Genomic DNA, 22082 nt, shown 5'->3' with positions numbered 1-22082 from the left:
GAAATGGTAAAATATAAACCAATTATACTTCATGACCTACTTTTATTGATTCTACCCAAACAATCCTCAGCTGTAATATTGGTCAACTTCAGTCATTATGTTTTCCTCTAAATAATATTACATCTTCATTAGTTAATGCTACATGATCTTTAAAAACTCTAGCAGATCTCTGATGACTACCAACACCATGTTCTCAAACTCTCAAACAAAACATTCAAAGGCACTCATTACCATGTTTGCTAAAGAACTTTTAAAAGATTTTCATTCCTTATAATATTAAATAGGTATATCTTCCTACTGTAAATTATTAGGAAACTTTATCTCTGCTTAAGTCTGCAAGCTGAGGTACTGTTCTCAAGATGTGTCAATGCCTTAATTTTTGTTAAGACAAACAAAAAAGTCAATAAACTATGGTATAACATCCTTAATAAAATGTGAAACTCTATTTACTCCACTACTCAAAAAAAAAAGAAAACACTTATACTAATTGCATTGATAGATTCTTCTCTAGAGAAATAAATTGCATTTAGTAAAGTTGTTTACATGTACAGACACACAATTAAGAGCCAAACTCTAATTAAATCACATGGGAAACAGTGACTGGAAGAATTCTTGTAAAGCTGTGCTATCCTATTCACTTTTCTCATCTTTCCATTAGCATTTCAGTATAATGTCATCTATGTACGTGGAACACTGCACAGAATTCAGTACGAACAAAGGGAGAAATAAGGCGAAGAGAGTCAAAGCAATAAACACAACACAGAGTTTAATGATATTTAACAGTATTTAAAAATATGTACAGTATGTACACTTCTGTGTCTGCGAAGTTTTATGTGACAAAAGACAAGCAATGAAGTGTTATCATCTTGGAGGGAATTTCTATTTTGATATCAATTGTGCTGAAGCTTTGATGATTTATAACTTTTGTTAGCATTTAGTACATTCAAGGTTAATTTCTGCTGCATCAGCATCCCCATATATCTTTTTATCTAATGGTTTAATTCAAATCAAGTATTTACTGCAAATTAAATTTTCACCATTAATGAGCAAAAGCATGATACCAGGAATTTCAATGAGAAACAAAGTTAAGAGAAAAGATTTCTGTGCGGCAATGAGAGAAGTATGCAAATTGTTTGGTCACCACAGAAGACCACATCTGGCTCTGCTGTCCTGCAGCTTCAATGTTATTTACCTGTGTCATTCTGTCTCAGACCTTTGGGCCTGTATCTAATCATTCATCCAAAGAATGAAAAAATAATAATAGAGGGGCTACAATGCATAGGATGGAGGGACCAGTTTCAGGTTGGGCAGTGCTTGGAGAGACAACTAAAGTGTGCAACACCACATTGTGATTGGTAGTTGAGCACTGTGTCCCCCCCTGAATTATGTCTAATACAACAGCTAGTAACTAATCCAGTGCAGCAGAAAATGCTGCTCAGTATAAACAAATATAGCTTCCTCTGCATTTGCACAAATATTTTCTTTCTTTATCTCTTACTTGCATCTCAATACAGCATGACAAGGTGTGAAAAAAATTAATTTCCATCTGTCCCTGAGTTGCTTACATCTGCAAATACATTGAGGAACTACATGTGTAAATGATTTTATATTTACATGCATGTTTTAAAAATGTTAAGGGTTCATTAGAAATGTAAAAGTTCACCTTCAAATATCTGTTGTACTCCCATACAGAATATTAATAAAATTAATTTAATATTTATATAACAACTCCATGCACACTCCTGCCAAGCCTACTCCTTCAGGGAGCTATGGGGAATGGTCATCAGTGCTAGTTCACATTAGCATATTAAATGAGCTTCATTAATTCTGAGGTATACAATGCTCAGCAGCTATTTTAAATCAAGAGTTTCACCATCAAAAGCTACTCAACTTTTCTCCACATAATAAATGTAATGGCACAAGAGGTTTTAGTCCTTAATGTTTCACTAGCAACCTTGTTTCTGTGCTTATGGTAGGTGAGAAACTATGGTGTGACTCTGCCTCACTAGTGACTCAAATGTTATTCCTATCACATAGCTTCTTGTGCACAAACTAACACAATAGTGACAGCACCCTCTCCCTCTCAATCACCATCAACACCTCAAATCAAGAATCAGAAAATGATTGGCACCCGAACAGATTAACAGAAACAGATATCACAGCAACATTAACATTTATCACTGGATAATCTCAGTTATTAATCTATTCTGTTTGTACATGTTAAAATGTAGCTAGACTAAATTACAAATCAGGAGCAATCATATTCAGGAACTTAATAGCAACCTCATATCCTAAGAAACAGGCAGCATTAGCAGGGAAAGCTCGGATCATGACAGGGGTGGCTCCCTTAAACAGGGCTTGTGGCCCCTCATTCTTCATAATCTCCACAAACACACTTCGGATCCCATTGGGATACTTGCCCTCAGGAGCTAGAAAATGAGTTCCTCTTAAGCTGTTATTTCTATGTCAATTCAATCATTATTGCAATTATTCTCTGCATATTTATTACAATCCATGAACCCAATTATCACCCCATGAAAACGTCTTGCTTTTAATTTGTACTAATATTTCAGTGTTCATTTTCATCAACTTAAATATGTATAAAATCTCTTATATAAAGTTAAATTTCAAACATTTATATGCTCAAATTCATCTTCAAATAATTGTAAATACAATACTAAAACATAGGTGTTAGTCACTCACCTGTCTGTAATCTGCTCTTGAGAACATCAGGGCCAATAGCCACCAGCCAGTTCAGCATCCCAGCAATGCCACCAGCCACTACTGTGCGGAGGGGACTCAGTTCTCCCTCCTTGCCAGCTGGTGCCAGGGAACGCTTCAGCCACTCATAAGACATGAAGTACATCCCTGATGCAGGGACATCTGCAAGAGGGTTCAATGGTATGTGTTCCTATAATCCTCTCACTATTCATTCAACCTTTGTTTTCAGGCACAAACCAACACTGATCTTTTGAATTCAAGTTTAAAGTAAATATCCAAATAAAGTGAAAAGGATGTATAAGTGCATATCTTAATTGATTAAAGACACAGACACAAATGTCTATTGAGGTATCAAGGCATTTGCTCCCTAATTTTGGGTGACATTTTTCCCTATGTAGAGAGCCAGCACTCAAGTGGGCCTTTTTTTCACTTTTTTTTTTTTTTTTTCTTGGCTGGCTCTCTTCCCTTCATAAAAAAAAAAAAAAAAAAAAAAGTGTGCTCAATACACACACACACACATAAATGATACTATGCATAATTCTTGAAAAAGGAATGTCGCGTATAAAAAATTTTCTAAGTTTCTATACAAGAGTAATAGATGAGGTACAGGGAAGAGATGGAAGGATTGACACAGTGTACTTGGATATCAAAAAGACACTTGACAGAGCACCACATAAAACTTATGGAAAATAGAAAACCCAGGAGGAATATGAGGAAATATCTTAAGCTGGATGAAGGACCACTTAACTGAAAGGGAAATGAGGACTGCAGTAAGAGACATCTCATAAAGTTGAAGGATAGTAACTAGTGGAGCACCACAGGGATCAGTGTTGGCAACAATAATGTTCCAAATATATGTTAATAATATACAAGAGGGCTTGAGTAGCTACATAAATTCATTTGCAGATAACGCAAAAACAATTGAGAGTAATAATGAGCAATGAGGACTGTATGGAACAGCAAGGAAATATTGACAAGATCTGGGAGTAGACCCAAAAAGTGGAGATTAGAATTTAAAGCTAAAAAATGAAACGTGATTGAAATAGGTAAAAGTAATAAAAGGTCTACATGGGAATACAAAATGTAACAAGAGATTACAATGAAGAGGAAGGAAGAGAAAGACCTGGAAGTAGTTATACCAAAACACTCTGACACTAGAAAGACACATAAATGGGTTATCTAATTCAACATATAACATACTAACAAATATTAGGGTGGTGTTTAATTAATATATGAATATGAGTATGATGAAGAAAATCATAACCACTATGATAAGACCCAGACTTGAGTATGCAACAGTGGTGTGGTCAACACATATGCAAAAGGATATCAAGAAATTACAAGGAATACAAAGGACAGCTACAAAGATGGTGCCAGAGATGAAGGACCTTACCTATGAAGAAAGGCTGATAGAAATGGTACTACCAACTTTGATGGATAGACGAGAGAGAGGAGATCTAATAAGTAATAACGATGTGTAAAATAGAAGACCATATGGAAAAGACAGACACACAAGACCTGATATCACTGACAGAAGATAGAGACTAACGGACAAGAGGACATTCTCAAAAGATTGTAAAGAGTCAATGTTTAAGGAACATCAAGGCTTATTTTTCCACATAGAACAGTGGATATCTAGAACAGTTTGAGTGAAGAAATTGCAACAGCAGGTGTGCATATATTTAAGGAAACGTTGGGTAAAAGTACACACACACACACACCTCTTAGAAGAGTAGCACAGGTACCCTTGTAGATGCTACGGATGCCTCCTTCCCTGTAAAGCACTTTGACCACATCAACAGGACCATTGTACAGCTTTGGCCCTGAACTAGCAGCTTGAACCTGCACAAGTAAGGTCGTGAACAAAAAAAGTATTATGCAGAACACATCAATCAACATACTGTCTTCCCTATACTTAATTCAGAGAAAAGTCAACAGTGAAATGCACATTAGTGTAACATGTTTGTAATTTGAACCCAATTCAAAGTTTCTAATAATTACATAATCCTGTACAATTAGATTGTGCTGAAGTGAAAACTTTAGGTAAATTAAATAAAATTTAGTATAGCTATTTCAAGTTGTATTAAACTGAATTTGAGTAAAATAAAACTACTATAAACTGCACCACATACAAGATATAAATTTGTGCTCAAGCACAAATATGTATGTGAGAGAAAAGGAAAGACTAGTTATGTTATGTCTAGACTGTCAGGACACAACAGCACATCCAGCATGTCTCCGTCCTTCCCTCATTCCCTACACCACAGCAGTCAAGACACAGGGGATTCAATAATTTGGTCTTTGGCTAATTTGACTCTAATCTGCCAAGCTTCACCTGCAGCAGGCACTTGATCCTCTCGCCAGGTGTCATGATGGCAGTGGTGAATACTCCTGATAGCATGCCAGCATTGAACAGTTGGACGGCAGTGAGCTGTTGGTCAGGAGAAGTCTGCTGCAGCTTCTTTCCAATGCCAAAGCCCAGGAAGCATACAGCAAACATAGGTGTGACTCCCACCAAAGGTGCTGCCATACCTATACAAAAATCAGAGGTAAAACTAGTGAAACCAACTGATCCACACAATGAATGAATGAATAATGTATAACTCAATGTCTATCAAATTACATAGCTTATGTATAATGGAAAAATATTACAATATTTGTTAAGCCTTCAGCTTCTTTAATAGGCTCAAACATTTCTTAATTTCTACACATTCTATATTCATACCTTTCCCAAGAACATAAAAAGACATTTTTATCATCAGGTATAGAAGAAATGTGTTATACTTACAAACTTCCATTTAGAGAGAGAGAGAGAGAGAGAGAGAGAGAGAGAGAGAGAGAGAGAGAGAGAGAGAGAGAGAGAGAGAGAGAGAGAGAGATTTCCGGCTTTTACTTTTATTACTCTTCTAAAACATTACCAGTTTAACTAAATGATAGAGCAGGAAGATAGAGAGATGAAGCTGTGTAGATCAACTAGCATTTTTTCCAGTCAACAGGCACTAGCTGATTCTTCCAGTCACCTTTGTAAAGGCCGAAGAAGCCTTCATTGCGAATGGTCTTCAAGGCACAGTCCCAAGTTCCAGCATAGTGAGGCTTCTGTCCTGGTGCTGGCAGTGGCTGGGTCTGCAGCCTCACCTGACAATATAAATAAGTTAGACATGTATTAGTGCTATTCCTTTATTATGCTATCAATATTAGTACACCTGATAGTAACCCTAAAATTAAGAACATTAAAACTGTACTCATTCCAATACTAATAATTCATCTGAAACTCATTAAAGAGGGACCTTTCAAAACATTTAGCCCATTCTTATGGCTAACTCTCACGGCTTTGTTATGGAATTGGGCTTTATTTGTTTAGTCGTTTTTGTTGCCTTTGATCAGTTCTCCCCTCTTACAAAAAGGAAAAGAAAAAAATCAACTTTCTAAATACTCACCAATCTTAATCACACCACCACTCAGACAAAGATGTGTAAACATTAATTGAGAGGTTCAGCTGTGTGTACGTGCTTGACAATAACTGCTGCGGGTGGAGGGCACACTCACACACATAACTGATTAGACTCCCTTACTCTCCTAACTCTCCATTTTATGCAATAGCGTTAAAACAACAAATAAAAACGCTCTAGAATTGTCGTGAGTGAATGACTATCAAACAACACAAGCTAACTGTCCACATAGCATCCACTATTGACAGAATAATGTGGATAAAGGTAAAGAAAAATGCGAGGCGGGAAGACGAGTGAATCAGTGCTCTAAGGGAAATGGAGAGGTGAAGAAAAAATACAGTAACGGTAAAAATGCGGGTATTCAACGGCACTCAGTAGTGCAAGGTCTGCCAACTAACTGAACACAATGTGTATCAGCTCCCATCACGCACACACTAGAAGCGGTGTTATCTTTTATCTCCCCCTGTGAAAATTGAGGTTAAAGCCCGTAGCACGGTACCATCCCTTTTCTGGGTGATGAAAGATATATGTGTACTATATATATATATATATATATATATATATATATATATATATATATATATATATATATATATATATATATTTAGATCATTACAGCTAACTTTAGATTAGAGAGGTTACTTAAGTTTGTCTCCGTTTTTTCTTCAATACATGTACTTTTCAAATAACCAGCTATTCCATTTCTACTTTTGTGTGTGTGTGTGTGTGTGTGTGTGTGTGTGTGTGTGTGTGTGTAGTTGTCCGATCGGTTTTGAATAATGCCATTAAATAATGCATTGTCTAGCTCACCGCATTATCAGGCTTGATGCAAGAAAACTGATACGACTGAATAATAGAAACATGTCCTTGCTTTCATGCTTACGCGGAAGAAAATCAAGGCGACCAACTTACACACACACACACACACACACCCGGTAGCTCAGTGGTTAGAGATATTTGGGTGTGTCTCCTTTCACGTGTAGCCCCTGTTCACCTAGCAGTGAGTAGGTACGGGATGTAAATCGAGGAGTTGTAACCTTGTTGTCCCGGTGTGTGGTGTGCGCCTGGTCTCAGGCCTATCCAAAGATCGGAAATAATGAGCTCTGAGCTCGTTCCGTAGGGTAACGTCTGGCTGTCTCGTCAGAGACTGCAGCAGATCAAGCAGTGTAACACACACACACACACACACTTTAATGAAGCGACCAACCCTTTCTGGTCTTCTGAATACCAGTCATAACGAAAACCAAGTAAACCATAATAAAACGATGTTCTTTCACACACACACACACACACACAGAGAGAGAGAGAGAGAGAGAGAGATGAATTCCGTAAACTTGTTCAAGAACAAAATAACACATCAACACATAAGAGGCACCATATTATCACCCATACTTACACATAACTTCACATAAAATACAACACAACAAACTTTGATGAGTAAACACTACAACCTTTATAGTGTCGAGCGGCTGGCCGACCACCACGGTGCAGGAACCGCCAAAGCCCCCCGCAACGAAGTCCTTAATAGCTGAGGTCTTTTCAGGCATAGTGAGAGGAGTGGGAAAAGCGAGGGAACGTATGAAAAGGTGTGAGGCTACCAGCACCACCACAACACCTGGACCCCGTGAGTTCAGGTAAACTGCTGGTGGTGGACGGCTCAGCTGTCTGGTGGTGGTGAGAGGTGAAGGCCGGCAGGGTACTACGATGCCAGATACCAATAATGTGCTCGAGAGGGAGTGTTACTATGTGTTTGATAAATGTGTGTGTGTGTGTGTGAGGAAGATTGTACTATTGAATGTGTGCGTGTTCAAGTGAGGCTTATATAACATCAACTGTCACTCCCAATAATATTATAATTGATTTCTCACACGTGTCGATAATATCATCATCTCGCGAGGAAAAAAAAAATAAAAAGCTGCAACGAAGTAGAAAAAAAAAAAAATAACACAGGATCACCAAGAGCCATCTGCCAAAATAATACGTTATCAGATAAGTAATATCCCTGGGCCTATCTCTATAGTGGAGGCTAAGAGATATGGGAGGAGTCTGAGAGGTATGGGGAAGCTGGTGGTCACGTGCTCAGTTCTGATGGAAGGTGCCATGAGCCATCCGGCGAATTCTTCTGTTTACTCTCAGTCAGCTGTGACACCTATCCGGTACCACACGATGACCACGAACAGGTGCAGTACTTTGAACAGAGAAATTCAGTACCACATAAGGAGTACCCGTTCCCATTTTTCTTTCATCAAAATTCTAAAAATACACACACACACCGCGTAGTGCAGTGGTTAGCACGCTCGACTCACAATCGAGAGGGCCGGGTTCGAGTCCCGGCGCGTCGAGGCAAATGGGCAAGCCTCTTAATGTGTGGCCCCTGTTCACCTAGCAGTAAATAGGTACGGGATGTAACTCGAGGGGTTGTGGCCTCGCTTTCCCGGTGTGTGGAGTGTGTTGTGGTCTCAGTCCTACCCGAAGATCGGTCTATGAGCTCTGAGCTCGCTCCGTAATGGGGAAGACTGGCTGGGTGACCAGCAGGCGACCGAGGGGAGGTGAATTACACACATACACACACACACAGTATTCTTTTCTTTTTTTTCTTTCCTGAATTATCCTAATGGAGACAATAATAATATTAACAGCAATATCGTAGTAGTAGTAGTAGTAGTAGTAATAGTTGTTGTTGTTGTTGTTGTTGTTGTTTCTGTTGCAGCATTATTATTATTATTATCATTCAGTGTGTGTGTGTGTGTGTGTGTGTGTGTGTGGCCATTTTAGTTTTTGTTTCTTTAAGTTCGAGCCCACTGTATTGTTGCATATTCAAGCCTCGGTCTTATCATTGCAGTAATTATTTTCTTCATCATTTCTTCATCTAGATATACGAACGCCACTCTTATGTTCCTCAATAAGTTCAATACTTCTCCAATTATTTTGTTTATATGTCTCTCTGGCGATAGGTCATTGGTAATTGTCACCCCAAGGTCTTTTTCTTCATGACTGGTTTTATGTCTTCATTTCCTATCTTGTACATACTCCTGATTCTTCTTTCACTCTTGCCAAACTCTATTTTCTTGCATTTTGTCGTGTTGAACTCCATTTGCCATGTACAGCTCCATTTCCATATTCTGTCCAAGTCTTCCTGGAGTAGTTCGCAATCTTTGTCACATCTCACTTTTCTTAACAATTTTGCATCGTCTGCAAATAGGCTCACATAACTGGACACCCCATCCACCATGTCATTTATGTAGACTGCGAACATTACTGGTGCCAACACTGATCCCTGTGGAACTCCACTCTCCACCAATCCCCATTCTGATGGTCTGTCCTTAATTATTGTTCTCATTTCTCTTCCTACCAAAAGTCTTCCATCCATTTTAGTAAACTGCCATGCACTCCTCCTACCATTTCAAGTTTCCAGATCAGTCTCTGGTGTGGTACCTTATCAAAGGCCTTTTTTAAATCCAGATATATTCCATCAGCCCAACCATCTCTTTCCTGTATTACATCTATCACCCTCGAATAGTAACATATCAGGTTTGTCGTGCATGAACGCCCTTTCTAAAACCAAATTGACACTCACAAAGTATGTCATTTTTCTCCAAGAAGTCTGTCCATCTATTCTTCACCACCCTCTCACACATCTTAGCTACCACACTTGTAAGTGACACTGGTCTATAGTTCAATGGGTCTCTCTTGTTACCTGATTTATAGATTGGGACAATGTTAGCTCTTTTCCAGTCTTGGGGCACTACACCTTCCCTTAATGAGGCATCAATTACTTCACAAACTTTTTCTGCCAATTGCTCCCTGCATTCTCTTAAAATCCATCCTGATACCCCATCAGGTCCCACAGCTTTTCTCACTTCTAAACTCCCCATCATGTTCTTGATCTCCTCCACAGTTACTTGAAACTCCTTCATAATCCCTTTCTGTTCCATTACCAGTGGTTTGTCAAAAGCAGTCTCCTTTGTGAATACCTTCCGAAAGCATCCATTCATAGCCTCTGCCATTTCCTGGGATCTTCACTGCATACTCCATTTACTTCTAAACTTTCAATACTTTCTCTATTTTTGATGTTGTTGTTCACATGTCTGTAAAAAGCCTTGGTTGGTCTTTACATTTATCAATTATATCCTTTTCTTGTTTCTTTCTTTCTTCTCTTCTAATCAACACATATTCATTTCTTGCTCTTTTGTAACTTTCCCACTGCTTAATCCGTCTTTTCCTTCTCCACCTCTTCCATGCATCCTCTTTTCTTGTTCTAGCCTTTTCACATCTATCGTTAAACCAGTCCTGCTTTCCAACTTCTCTATGTTGTCTTATTGGTACAAATTTTTCTCACCTTCTTTGTATATTTTTATAAATTCCTTCCACTTTTCATTTGCTCCTTAGCACTCTTGAATTTCATCCAATTTGTCTCTTGAAAGAATTTCTTTAGGTTTCCAAAATCTGTCTTGGCATAATTCCATCTTCCCACTTTATATTCTTCATTTCTTCTAGATTTCTCTTCGTCTATCACCTTGAACTCCAAAACTGCATGATCACTCTTTGCTAAAGGGCACTCCACCCTCATCTCCTCAATGACCATTGGCTCTGTACTAAAGACCAAGTCCAGTCTTGACGATGCTCCCTCTCCTCCAAACCTAGTATCTTCTTTGACCCACTGAGTTAACACATTTTCCATTGCCAGTGTCAATAGTGTATTTCCCATGTTGTCTCTGATCCTTCCATTGACCAGTCCTCCCAACACACCTCTTTACAATTAAAATCTCCCATCATTATAGTTCGTTCACAGCCACCCAACATTTCTTCCAGACATGTTCCTGTATCACTTATCATTTCTTCATATTCCTGTACTGACCATGCATTTGTCTTAGGTGGTACGTACACCACTATGTAGTGCCTCTTTTTCCTTCATTAGTTTCTGCTCTGATCTTTAGCACTTCTGCCTTTCCCATACCTTTTTCACTTGATCCACCTTTATATCTTTTTTAACCAGCAACATCACTCCTCCTCCCATCTTACCTACTCTATTTCTTTTCCAAACATTATATTTCCCTTCTCCAACCATCATCAGGTCTTCTCCCTCTCTCAGTTTTGTTTCAGTAAGACCCACAATATCTGGGTTCTTGTCCCTCAAGTAATCGTTGAGTTCTAAAATCCCCGATATCACTCCATTTATGTTGGAATACATTACATTTCGCTCATATGTAAGTTTCTTTAGTCCTTTCTTGCTGTACTTTTCTGGGTTATGAACCACTTCCTCAGTCTCATATCCAAGATTCTGTCTACAGTTTCCTCACCAATGTATGTGTGTGTGTGTGTGTGTGTGTGTGTGTGAGAGAGAGAGAGAGAGAGAGAGAGAGAGAGAGAGAGAGAGAGAGAGAGAGAGAGAGAGAGAGAGAGAGAGCTTAGATGGAAGTGAGAGGGAGGGAGTATGAGAGATGTAGCAACACAGAGGGAGTGTGGATGGGAGGTGGACATGAGAATGGGTTGAGAAAAGAGGTGTGTATTAACTGACACGTCACAACTGGCCCATGATATTTACCTTGTCAAATCTCCAGAGTTGACATGTCGCACTAGCTAAAAAATAAGGCTGTTTCATCAAGTAGGGAGCCATCTGTACATCTCACATCACTTTGTCACTCTTTCCATGAAGTGAAATTGGCTTAAGGTATTGTACTTGACTCCCTCAATCCTTCATTGTTCTACTGATCTTGCTAACTGCATGCCTCCCTCCTGCGGCCTCACTGCACAAGTTTTTCTTCTTCCTCTCATCCCTATTCTGTCCAATTCTCTGACACAAGAGTTAACCAATATTTTTGATCATTCATACCTTTCTCTGGTAAACTGTGGAACTCCCTGCCTGCTTCTATACTTCCGTCTTCCTACAACTATCAGCATTATCATCAGTATTTAGAAAGACTCTGCACATGTCTACTTGTGTTTGTCTTGTTCATCTCTTTGCAACTTCCCACACTGCTCTGTCTCTAGTCACATTAAAAAATATCCATGGATAGAGGCCCTGTTAACTGTTAAAGGAAATAATTTTTTTTTTTTTTTTATCCTAACTATTTGGAGTCCAAGACTGAAGCAAGGCAGTTCATATGAATTTATAAGGGCCCAGGGATGAACACTACACTGTTTCAGATAGCTTTTAATGTTATTATCACTCCTAGTAAATGAAAATACACACGGAGTAAAAATACCGTCATCAGGAACTCGGTTAATCTTAAACCAAGGGCATCATTAACATAATTTTGATAAACTGCATCCACCAAGTACTAAACCCTTACCTATTTTATTATCTCTTCCAGTAAGTGATAAAAGATGTGCAATTCTATCAATGAACTGATACTATTAGAATAAATCACACCACATCAAAATGTACAAATAATAACATAATTTTGTATTGAAATTGCCGATATATCGCTTTACAGATGTTAAAAATAAAAAAACAAAAAGTCTGGGCCAACACACACAAAACAAACTCTTACATACTTCTGGTACTGCCCTGAATTACAACTAACCACTTTTCCTCTCCTGCAGTCAACAAATCATGAAAGTCACAACAGTACAACATATCAGGGATTATAAAAATCAGTAAGTTTGCAGTTTCAACCAATATACCCTATCTTATATTTCTTTTTCCGGAAATCTTTCTAATACGTCCGTGTCACTTACAGTAATGGAAATCACATATTTTGTAGAGGACTATGTTGGCTTGTAGTAAACACAAAAGTTTTGGTGGGGCCACGTCTATGGTGGCTATAAATGGGACGAAAAGGTTTCTATACCACACAGAATCTAAGTCTCACGGAGCTCCATCACACTCAGAAATAAACAGTACACTGACTTGCATTTGTTTCTTGCTGGGGTTTGTGGGTAACTGGTGAATAGGATTCTTATTGTGTCTATAGTTCTTTTGTCCAATGACATGCCACCACCTCTTTCCACCACAAGCTGCGCCAATGGGATTTTGCTATATGTATTCGTAGGCGGGGCACAGCTGGGCAGACAGGTGGACAGAGACATTTGTGTGTGCAGTTCAGCTATGGCCACCAGTGACATTAGTTGTAAAGGTTGCGAATTTCATTACTGGGAAATCATTGCTCCTGCAATGCAAGTCAGTGTACAATCGAGAAGAGGACCAGCCAGGACCTTCATCCTTTCGTTAAGGTATTGTGAGGAGGGGTATTGGTAGAGGTAGGGCATATTGTGTGAAGCTATAAGAGAACCGGTGTGGGGGGGGAGGGAAGCTGCCCCAAAGCAAGGATACGTTAGGTTAGGTGTATGTTAGGGTTAGGTTAGTGTCCTGGTACTGCTGGCACCAGCAATATGTTCTGGTGTGGTTGAAGAGAAACACCGAGGGAGCTTCCCTGTGTTTATTGTAGGATACAAAATGTACTGGAGGCTTGGTAGCTTGGTAGCGAGCGGCCGTGGAAAGGCTTGAGAAGTAGACGGCGACGAGAGACTTGTAATCGGTAGCGGCTACATGGAGCTTGTAGCAAGCGTAATGATGTATAATTACAGTCTACACACTGGAGTGTGACTGTAGACAGTAGACTGTAAAACTAGACTGGCTGTGCAGGACAGGAGGACCAGTCAAAGAAGGCAAGCGGATTGCCAAACAGAGCGTGAGCCTGTTCCTTAAGCTGCGTTAAGAACCAGACTGAGCGTGGCGTCCCTTGGGGTAGCGGAACAATACACAGCCCCAGTACACCATAGGGTAGAACATTACATTACTCCGCATTAACAAGGTAGTCTGTCTATGATATTAGTGTTGTAGGGCGGGGTCGGGGGGGGTGCAACCCCAGTTAGGTTAGGTTACGTTAGGTTAGGTTTATGTTGTAGGGGGGGTCCGGGGAGCACACCACCCCCTCGTTAGGTTAGGTTTATGTAAGGGTTAGGTTAGTGTTGTATGGGGGTTCAGGGGGGCGCAGCCTCCCGGTTAGGTTAGGTTACATTAGGTTAGGTTCATGTTAGGGTTGGGTTAGTGATGTAGGGGGAAGGGTTATGTAAAACTTCCCTATATTTAAGAATATTTTCGAACATTTGGGAAATTTCTCCAGATTTTATAAAGTCCATATATCACTCAAATATGCCTCCCCCCCTTAAAACCCCCGATTCCCCAAAGGCCCCCAAGCTTACTGGGACTGGGGAGGGATAATTTCAGTGAAAATTATTCTTGAATTTTTTTTTTTTTTTTTTTCCTTGAAAACGGCGGTTTTTGTCCTTAGATTTTTTCGGACCCCATATTTCTTCTATTTTAGCTTTCACCCCCAAACCTCCGATTCCCCACATACCCCCAAGCTTGTTGGAGGGGTTAGGGGGGTGTGGGTAGAGAATAGGGGGACGGATGTATTGTAAAGAATTACCCTTTTCCCTATGTCTAACAAGCTTGGGGACCTCCTGGGAAACCTAACCTTATTATTAATTTTCGGTAGGGTAAAATGGGATTAGAAATGCTCGTAGAAGTGTGATCTACACCGTGAGAATATGCCTAGTTACGTGTGGTGTATTGGTTGAAACTCCAATAATACCCAGAAATCACTAACACTGATGGTCTACGGTGTGAGATAGAACTCATTCCCTCAAGTGTAAGTAGGGTGCCGGGTGTAGGGTGCAGCCTCCCTGTGTCCTTACTTTAATGGTGTCCAGTGGGTGTCCGGCAGCAACCAGGCACATTCCTCCAAACCCCCCCGCCAGGAAATCCTTGATGGGGCTGACAGTAGGCATGATGGAGAGGTACACGGAGGGTAATGCTGATATACGCTGCCCTTGGCTGCTGGAGGGGCCGGTGTTGTGGTGTTGTTGCTCAGTGTCAGTGTTACCACCCCGGAGTACTTTCTCTTCGGCTCTTCCCTCTTTCTCACTCACCCCATTCACCTCCTTCATGCTCCATAGCAACTTGACTCACTAAGCAATAAGTATACTTACAGTGTGCTTATGAAGTATCTGAGGTGAGATCTGAATTACGTCTGAAGTCTGTATGTGAGGACCATAGTAACAGTGTGCCAAACCTTCAGGGGGCTGTGGCCAAGCGCCACTTGGGAACTTGGGATACTTTTTTTTTCATTTTTTAGCTTATCATTCCTCACGACTTCAACAAAGCATATCTTCAACTGCATCTTTCTCCATATGCAGTATGTGACACTTGGCACACTATGGTGTTTTAGTTTACTCGGTTATTGTCCTAGTTACTGGTACTCAACGTTTCTGGTAATAACTTGAACAGCTGATGATTTTTTTTTCTTTTTTCTTTTTTTCCGTGCTTTACCAACTTACCGCTCCTTTCCGCAGTTACCAGTAGTTCATCCACCCTCTCCGGTAGTTGCAAAAGTTGTACCTAGGTACTATAAACCAACACGTCTTACTAACTTTTATTACGACCAATGTGCAAAAACATATACCACTAGTTAGCTTACATTCCCTATTAAGATAAAAATAAGAATTTAGAAAAATACACAACATTACTGATAAAACTTGTTACCTCGTTATATTACTAAAATTTGTGTTTCCTTTTCATAGAAATAATAGTAAACTTCTATAATTAAATGAAGTTTATCAATTCATAGACTAACGATAACGCATACCAGTACTCGACGAAAAAATGATTTACATCATGCATATGTTTATAATATTTCAAAAGTATTTTTTACAATATACATAAATGTGGTAATAAAAGATGAGTATTCTTTGTTTTCGATATGAGGGAAAAAAACAGCGTAGGAAAAAAAATAAAGGAAATAAGCTGGAAGAGGATATGAAGAGGATGTGTGTTTGATGGCATGTTTTATAAGTGGCCCGAGAGATGAATGGGCCATGACACGTGTATGATTAAAAGGGGACCAGTGTTAAACCATCAAACTACTTTATAGCATGTTGTTGTCCTTTCATGAATTCATTCATTGCATTTTCTCTATTCTCTAACAGCCTTTGCCGCTCTGCCGCCATCTGTGCCCTAAACTTTCTTTTATCATCTGCTAGCCTGTTCCAATGTCGCTGTTTGAGGGCGTGTCGGGCTTTAAGTCGCCTCCTCTGCTCCTCTGCCATTTGTCTCTTCATCTCCTGTTTTTCCTGGCGGTATCTCTCTCTTTGCCTTCTGACAAACCTCCCTGCCACGTCGAAGGGATGTAGATCCTGGTCTCCTGTCAGAATGTCCTCCGTGTTCTCTCTCTCGCTCACTTCAATTTCCTCGATAAGCTCCACTGCTTCTTGTTCTTCTTCTTCCTCCTCCTCTCCCCTTTCTTCCGTCTCCTCCTCTACAGCCACCTCTACTTCCAGCTCTTCCACCACCACATCTTCCTCGGGTAGTGGAGCGTAGGCACCCTCTGGCATCTCAGCTTCTGCAATTTCTAATAAATCTTTCGCCTTGTGGGGAGGAGCAGAGAAGTCAATGAGGGGAATCCAACTGTGTTCTTCCGTAACTGGTGTGTCCAACTTTACAATGTCCACTTTTGGCTTTGGTATTTCAACTGGAAGACTAGGGGTGGGGCGGAGTGGTGGCCGTGGGTCCCACACATGCCTTGGGCACTTGAGGCGACGAGCGGTGACCTTGAAGACACTTCTGTGGCGGTAATGTTCAGGTGTGGCACATAGTGGAGCTACTCTGGAATCGTAGCGGAGGCGAGGAGGGTCTGGCTGGCTGCACACCATTCCCGAGCGTTCCAGGAAGCGACATGTGGTATATCCTCTCGCCCGCACCTGCAACACACACACACACACACACACACACACACACACACACACACACACACACAGAGCTTAGTAAGTTAAAATGTCTTTATCACAAGACTTGTTACATTAACGAAAATGAAAATCAGTTGGTTCTGTTGCAATTTTAAGTAGGTATTTATTATACAGCACGCAAGAATTTGAAAATATAATAACGACGCAATAAGCTGATCTTTACCTTATTTGTTAGCGCAGGTCGCAGTTGTCGCAGGTCGCAGGTACAGTGCCACGGGTTCTGCTGCACTTGGATGAGCTTGGCGGGCAAAGGCAGGAAGATGGCCGGTGGCAAGGTGGTCAAATTGTTATTATTTAGATACAGCTCCCTCAGGCTCGCCAAGTGGTCGAAAGTTCCAGGAGAAAGTTCATTCAAGTCGTTGTGGCTCAAATCGAGATAACGCAGTTTATCTAGGCCAAAGAAAGCGTCGAGCGACAGCTTCGTCAGATGACAATGATCCAGGTTGAGGGAGTCGAGGTCAGGGGTGGACGTGAAAGCATCGAAGTCAATGGAAGGGACATGGCCGTGAATAGTCAATTCTCTGAGGGTAGGCATGCCTTCAAGGAGGGAACGACTCAGCGAGGACAAGGAGGTGTTCTCAATCTGGAGGATCTTCAAATCATTGAGCTCTCGGAATGTATCCACATGAATCTCGGCGGCTACATCACGGGCACCTAACAATAGCGTTTCCGTGGAATTAACACTAGTGAAAGTGAATGGAAACACGTGTTCAATGGGGTTTTCAAGGAGTCGAAGAGTAGCTATGTTCGGGAGGCGTGGAAAGGTGCCAGGTCCAATCCTGTCTAGTTTGTTGCTGTCAAGGTCAAGGGTGAGCAGCTCATCGAGGCCTGCCAGACTGTCACCTTCCAGTGTGAGGATGTTGTTGTGAGCCAGGGAAAGGTGGTGGAGGTGCGGCGTGGGAGCAAACATGGCCGCGGGAAGCACCTTAATGTGATTGTGTTCAAGTGTGAGGGTGTGGAGGCTAGAGAGCCCCGTTAACAGTTCAGGTCCTACTCGATCCAGCTTTGCGTGAGCTAGACGGAGATATTTCAGATGTGTCTGACCCAAGAAAGGAGCTAGCACCACTTTGTTTTCTGTCTTAAACACGTCGTAAGGCACTACTTCGTCTGAAGGCTCGTCCAGCAACACAATATCTACTTCCGAGCCTTCCTCATCAGTCAACGGCGGTACTGGCAGTTTCGACAACACCTCTGAAGGAATATCTAAATCTTCCAGCTGTTTAGCTATGGCGAGGAAGTGTGGCAAGTGCATGTCAAGTACAGTGGTGGTGGAGAGCGGCTCAATGTCCCTTCTTAGCCGCCCACCCTCCAAGGCAGCCACCAGGCGGACATACTGCAAGTCAAGAAGCTGCAGACCTCTTAGGGGAGTCAAAGCATCCTCAGACAAGGCCAGCCGCAAATTTTGTTCCTCTTCTTCCCTCTCCGCTGACAGTTTTTTGTGCTCCACCATCTCCTCCACACGATTGGAGAAGTAGCCAGACACCTGCACAGTTTTTCTTCTAGCATAGCCTTGGAGATGCAGCGCCCTAAGCTCCGACAAAGGTTTCAAGTGATTCGCCTCCACCACTGTCAAATCGCTCCCTGCTGCCTGTAGTAGCGTCAGTACCTGAAAGGCAAGTTTATGAATATGTAGAATGTGTCACGAAATGAAGGTGTGATGTTTTAAGTGTAAAGAAATTATCTACTCTTCTAAAAATACTAAAAGCTGCTAGACATAGCTAACCATGGTGCTGGAGGGCAGGGTTTGCAGGAGGGAGGTGAGGTTAGTATCTCTTGTAAGGGCGCAGGTGGCGTGGAGTCCTACCACGTCGACGTCGACACCTGCACTGGCCGCCGTCTGGGAGTTGACAAGGTCGCTAGGCTCGCCCACCTGAAAGGGCAAGGCTGTGTCATACGAGAGAGAGAGAGAGAGAGAGAGAGAGAGAGAGAGAGAGAGAGAAAGTTTAGTAGTTCAGTCGAACATCAGAGCACTCCGGTGTGACTCACCTCATTAGGGTGGATCTCCGGCAAATCATCCTCGCCCCATGACGTCATCCAGGTGAGCACGAAGGATGCGGCTCTCAGTGGCGCCTCTTGACAGGTGCACTCCCGCGGGCACTCCATTAGAACCGCCGCTCCGAAGGCCACCACACCCTTAGGACACGGAGTGAATCAAACACACACACACACACACACATACAGTATACCAAAGACACTGTCTACCGAGAGTTTCCATAAGCGACATTGAATGGTAATTTCATAACAGTATATCAAGTTTATCCAAAATAAATGTTAAACTATTAAAGCACAATTATTTCAGCACAAGATGAACAATGATTAACGCACGTTAAAGAAATGCAGATCTTGCCAGTAAGCAAAACGCCGCATATTTCAATACAACCAATGCCCTATGGTGTAATTTATGAAGCACTAGAACACTCACCGCTAGTACGAAGCACGCTAAAACCTGCATGTCTCCTGTCTCTTATTCGGTGGCTCACTGCTTGCTGGCCCGCTGGGTACCGCTGCTCTTCCCCACACAAACTTCCACTATCTGTCAGTCAATATCACTCCCTAGCTTTATAATCAACCCAGTTCTATATATCTAAGACCATTGCTTGATATGACAACCAAGCGAATAAGAATCACAAATTTTCAAGCACTCAAAAATATCTCCATTTTTTCTCATTTGTTAGTGATAGATTACTGAATAAGACATCATGATATTAGAATCTTACGATACCAAAAGGACCTAAACACTATTTTTCTTAAGTTTCCTAAACTTTGCCTGCGTACAGTTAGTCGCCTGAGTGGAGTGCGTGTGTGGAGTGCGACGAGCAGCTTGTACCGCCTTCCCCTCGTGTGTGGCCGCCCAATGAGGGGACAGTGGTGGGTGTGTACTGTAACCGGAAGCTGCTGAGGGGGTGGGTACCGATAAGAGAGAGAGAGAGAGAGAGAGAGAGAGAGAGAGAGAGAGAGAGAGAGAATGGACTGCGATAGTAACTTTCCCAGTGTTGTATCATCAGTTGCTACTTCCCTTGAAAGTCGTAGCTTGGCAAGGATTTCTGTGCAAGGATGACAAGTGGATACATTTATAACAGTTTATTTCTCACCATCTTACTCTCCAGCTCTCGAAGTAAAATTAACATTTATATTTTATGTTCATGCCACTTCACTGGTTCAGAGATATGGCAAGCTAACATATAGTACATACTCAGAAGATTCCTATCACAACTCTGATATGTGCCAATCTTACCTACATTGGAAGGATAATCTGAACTCAAGAGTTAATGGATGAAATAAACAAACACATACAAAAGCATTTTATTGACTCCCAAAATCACATATAATTGGATGCCCCAAAAAGCAAATGATTTTGAAAGAAAATACTTAACGGCAAGTCAGAAAATCCTAACCATAACATAATGGGGAAACTTAAAAAAAAAAAAAAAAGGTGGGGGATTCAAATGCAGCTTCAATTTAATTAAAAAAAAAAAAAAAAAAAAAAATTGTACCACTTGGCAGTTTTCCATTTCCTTCATGGGAGAAGTCTATCCTCTAAATATGAGATGAAAGCAAGGTGAATTTTTGGTCCACTAGCATTGCTGATCATAAAATAAGGGAGTGCAAAGCATGTCAAACCTTTGACTATCAAACAGTTCCTCAAAGGACTTTCTGCCAACGCCTTGCTATCAACGAGCACCGTCTTCTTTATCAATAAAGCAAAAAATAATAGAATAGCATCTGATATGAAGTTACAAAATCAGTTGACCTATATACTTATGGTTATCAAAGTACAAAACATTTTGGCTTGCAGACCCTAAAAGGAAGGCCTGAGGGAGCAGGGAGGAGACAGGAGGAGCAACTCTTGAGGCCACTTCCACCCAATTAAGCTTTCTTCTCCGCTTCAATGACTGCAACAAAACATGGAGAGTTGTAAATTACCCCTTATGACATCTAGGTTTTCTTCCATAGTAATTATCATATTATCTCTCACTCCTGACTTCTCAATCTTACCAACTGTATGTAATTGCCTTGCATACTAAAAAAATTCCTTTAAGTTCTTATAATGACTATAAGCCTTCTGACATTATTATTGCTCTCCTGTAATACCCAGTTTCATACAAGTATGGGACCAGAGAGCCATTTACCCATGCTATTTTAATTCCAATCTGAAATGCTGGAACTTGTCCCTAAACAACCATTTAATTTCTTAAAATGTTACTCCATGTTCAACTATTTATATAAAAGGTTTCAGTGGTGTGTTGGTACATGTACAAGCTTTAATATCATGACAGGTAGAACACAAGCTATGGACACTCACCTTCCTTAGTCGGGAGAGTATTCTTCTCGGCAGTTGCCGTCTTCTTGAGACCCGAGGGGTCGAACTTTTCAATACCTTCACAGAGGGCCTGCTGACCCTTTTCGGCAATAATATCTGTAATGCCAAAAATGGTTGATACTAGCAATACTTTACAATGACCTGGCATAATTCACAATAAAACTAGCACTGAGTACTTCTACTTTAGCAACTAATGCCTTGATGATCATCACTTATATCAAAGTATCAAGCAAGATGGAAAGTGATGAGAGGGAAACAATCTTTTCCTTCAAAGAATATCTGCATATGCTCCAGTGTTAATATGACATACAGAGTTAAGAGGCACCATGGCCAATAATACCAGTTACACCAGTTAATTAAACACACACAACACAAGTTAATATCAGTATCTCTATATATAGACACAGTTGTCAACAATCACACCAAAACTAATTTTAGTGTCTCAAATTGAAATCAGTTAATCATAATAAGAGTAAAGATTGACATTATTACAGACACCACGTACTATAAAGCCTAAATTGTGAACATGTGTTAGATATGTTAACATTATGTACAGCTTCAAAGTGCATGCTTACATTAATTATTATTGACTAACATACATTCCCAAACTCACACTTAAAGAATGATGTTACTAGAAAGTTAGTAAACATTTTATATTCCTTAAGCTTCACATTTCTCTTTGATACACAAGAAACATACTGGGTGAACAATTTGGTTGAGTTTAAAACTAGCTATTTAGATAAAAATGCAGTCAATTCATATCAAAATACCAAAGACTAACATATATGTATACACAACTATTTCCTAAGTTAACAAACATTTCTATAACATCCTAACCAATT

The 22082-nt window shown here is 40.7% G+C and overlaps 3 protein-coding genes across 13 annotated transcripts in view; all 3 read right to left on the bottom strand.

The window, feature by feature from the left end:
• Positions 1 to 22: 22 nt before the first annotated feature.
• Positions 23 to 15148, bottom strand: LOC123513165 (mitochondrial carnitine/acylcarnitine carrier protein-like). Of its 2 annotated transcripts, none has more exons than XM_045270092.1 (6): positions 14814 to 15148; positions 5742 to 5856; positions 5057 to 5253; positions 4443 to 4563; positions 2704 to 2883; positions 23 to 2429 (listed from the first exon to the last, which is right to left on the bottom strand). In XM_045270092.1, exons 1-6 carry the CDS (start codon positions 15063 to 15065, stop codon positions 2242 to 2244), a joined length of 1053 nt encoding a protein of 350 aa, XP_045126027.1. In that variant the 5' UTR covers positions 15066 to 15148; the 3' UTR covers positions 23 to 2241. The 2 variants fall into 2 exon arrangements, with proteins under 2 accessions (XP_045126027.1, XP_045126028.1); XM_045270093.1 differs by lacking the exon at positions 14814 to 15148 and adding an exon at positions 7622 to 7846.
• A 390-nt stretch (positions 15149 to 15538) lies between these two features.
• On the bottom strand, positions 15539 to 19830 carry LOC123513164 (insulin-like growth factor-binding protein complex acid labile subunit). 2 transcript variants are annotated; one of them, XM_045270089.1, is made up of 6 exons: positions 19695 to 19830; positions 19342 to 19452; positions 18906 to 19052; positions 18643 to 18789; positions 17083 to 18525; positions 15539 to 16874 (listed from the first exon to the last, which is right to left on the bottom strand). In XM_045270089.1, the coding sequence occupies exons 2-6, from the start codon at positions 19369 to 19371 to the stop codon at positions 16038 to 16040; spliced, it is 2604 nt and encodes an 867-aa protein (XP_045126024.1). In that variant the 5' UTR covers positions 19372 to 19452; positions 19695 to 19830; the 3' UTR covers positions 15539 to 16037. The 2 variants fall into 2 exon arrangements, with proteins under 2 accessions (XP_045126024.1, XP_045126025.1); XM_045270090.1 differs by having other exon boundaries at positions 19342 to 19710.
• Positions 19831 to 19985: 155 nt separating this feature from the next.
• The window catches only part of LOC123513166 (thymosin beta-like), a 44531-nt gene continuing 42434 nt past the window's right edge, over positions 19986 to 22082 (bottom strand). For all 9 annotated transcript variants that reach the window (XM_045270096.1, XM_045270097.1, XM_045270094.1 and 6 more), the window contains 2 exons: positions 21223 to 21336; positions 19986 to 20812 (listed from right to left, as the gene is read on the bottom strand). In XM_045270096.1, coding sequence (XP_045126031.1) covers positions 20787 to 20812; positions 21223 to 21336 — 140 coding nt within the window. In that variant the 3' untranslated portion in view covers positions 19986 to 20786. The remainder of the gene's footprint in view (positions 20813 to 21222; positions 21337 to 22082) is intronic.

The sequence above is a fragment of the Portunus trituberculatus genome, chromosome 35 (genome assembly GCF_017591435.1).
Source record: "Portunus trituberculatus isolate SZX2019 chromosome 35, ASM1759143v1, whole genome shotgun sequence".
NCBI lineage: Eukaryota > Metazoa > Arthropoda > Malacostraca > Decapoda > Portunidae > Portunus > Portunus trituberculatus.
Note: the sequence above shows the minus strand (reverse complement) of the source record. Positions and strands in the feature narration are given on the sequence as shown.

Coding starts and splice junctions, on each gene's coding strand:
- LOC123513165 (XM_045270092.1), bottom strand. CDS start 15,065: ATGAAGGAGGTGAATGGGGTGAGTGAGAAAGAGGGAAGAGCCGAAGAG. Junction 5,254..5,741: donor CTTCTTCGGCCTTTACAAAG/GTGACTGGAAGA, acceptor ATTTTTGTATAG/GTATGGCAGCACCTTTGGTG. Junction 2,430..2,703: donor CAAGAGCAGATTACAGACAG/GTGAGTGACTAA, acceptor CTCATTTTCTAG/CTCCTGAGGGCAAGTATCCC.
- LOC123513164 (XM_045270089.1), bottom strand. CDS start 19,371: ATGCAGGTTTTAGCGTGCTTCGTACTAGCG. Junction 18,790..18,905: donor CGGAGATCCACCCTAATGAG/GTGAGTCACACC, acceptor TTGCCCTTTCAG/GTGGGCGAGCCTAGCGACCT. Junction 18,526..18,642: donor CCCTGCCCTCCAGCACCATG/GTTAGCTATGTC, acceptor CTTGCCTTTCAG/GTACTGACGCTACTACAGGC.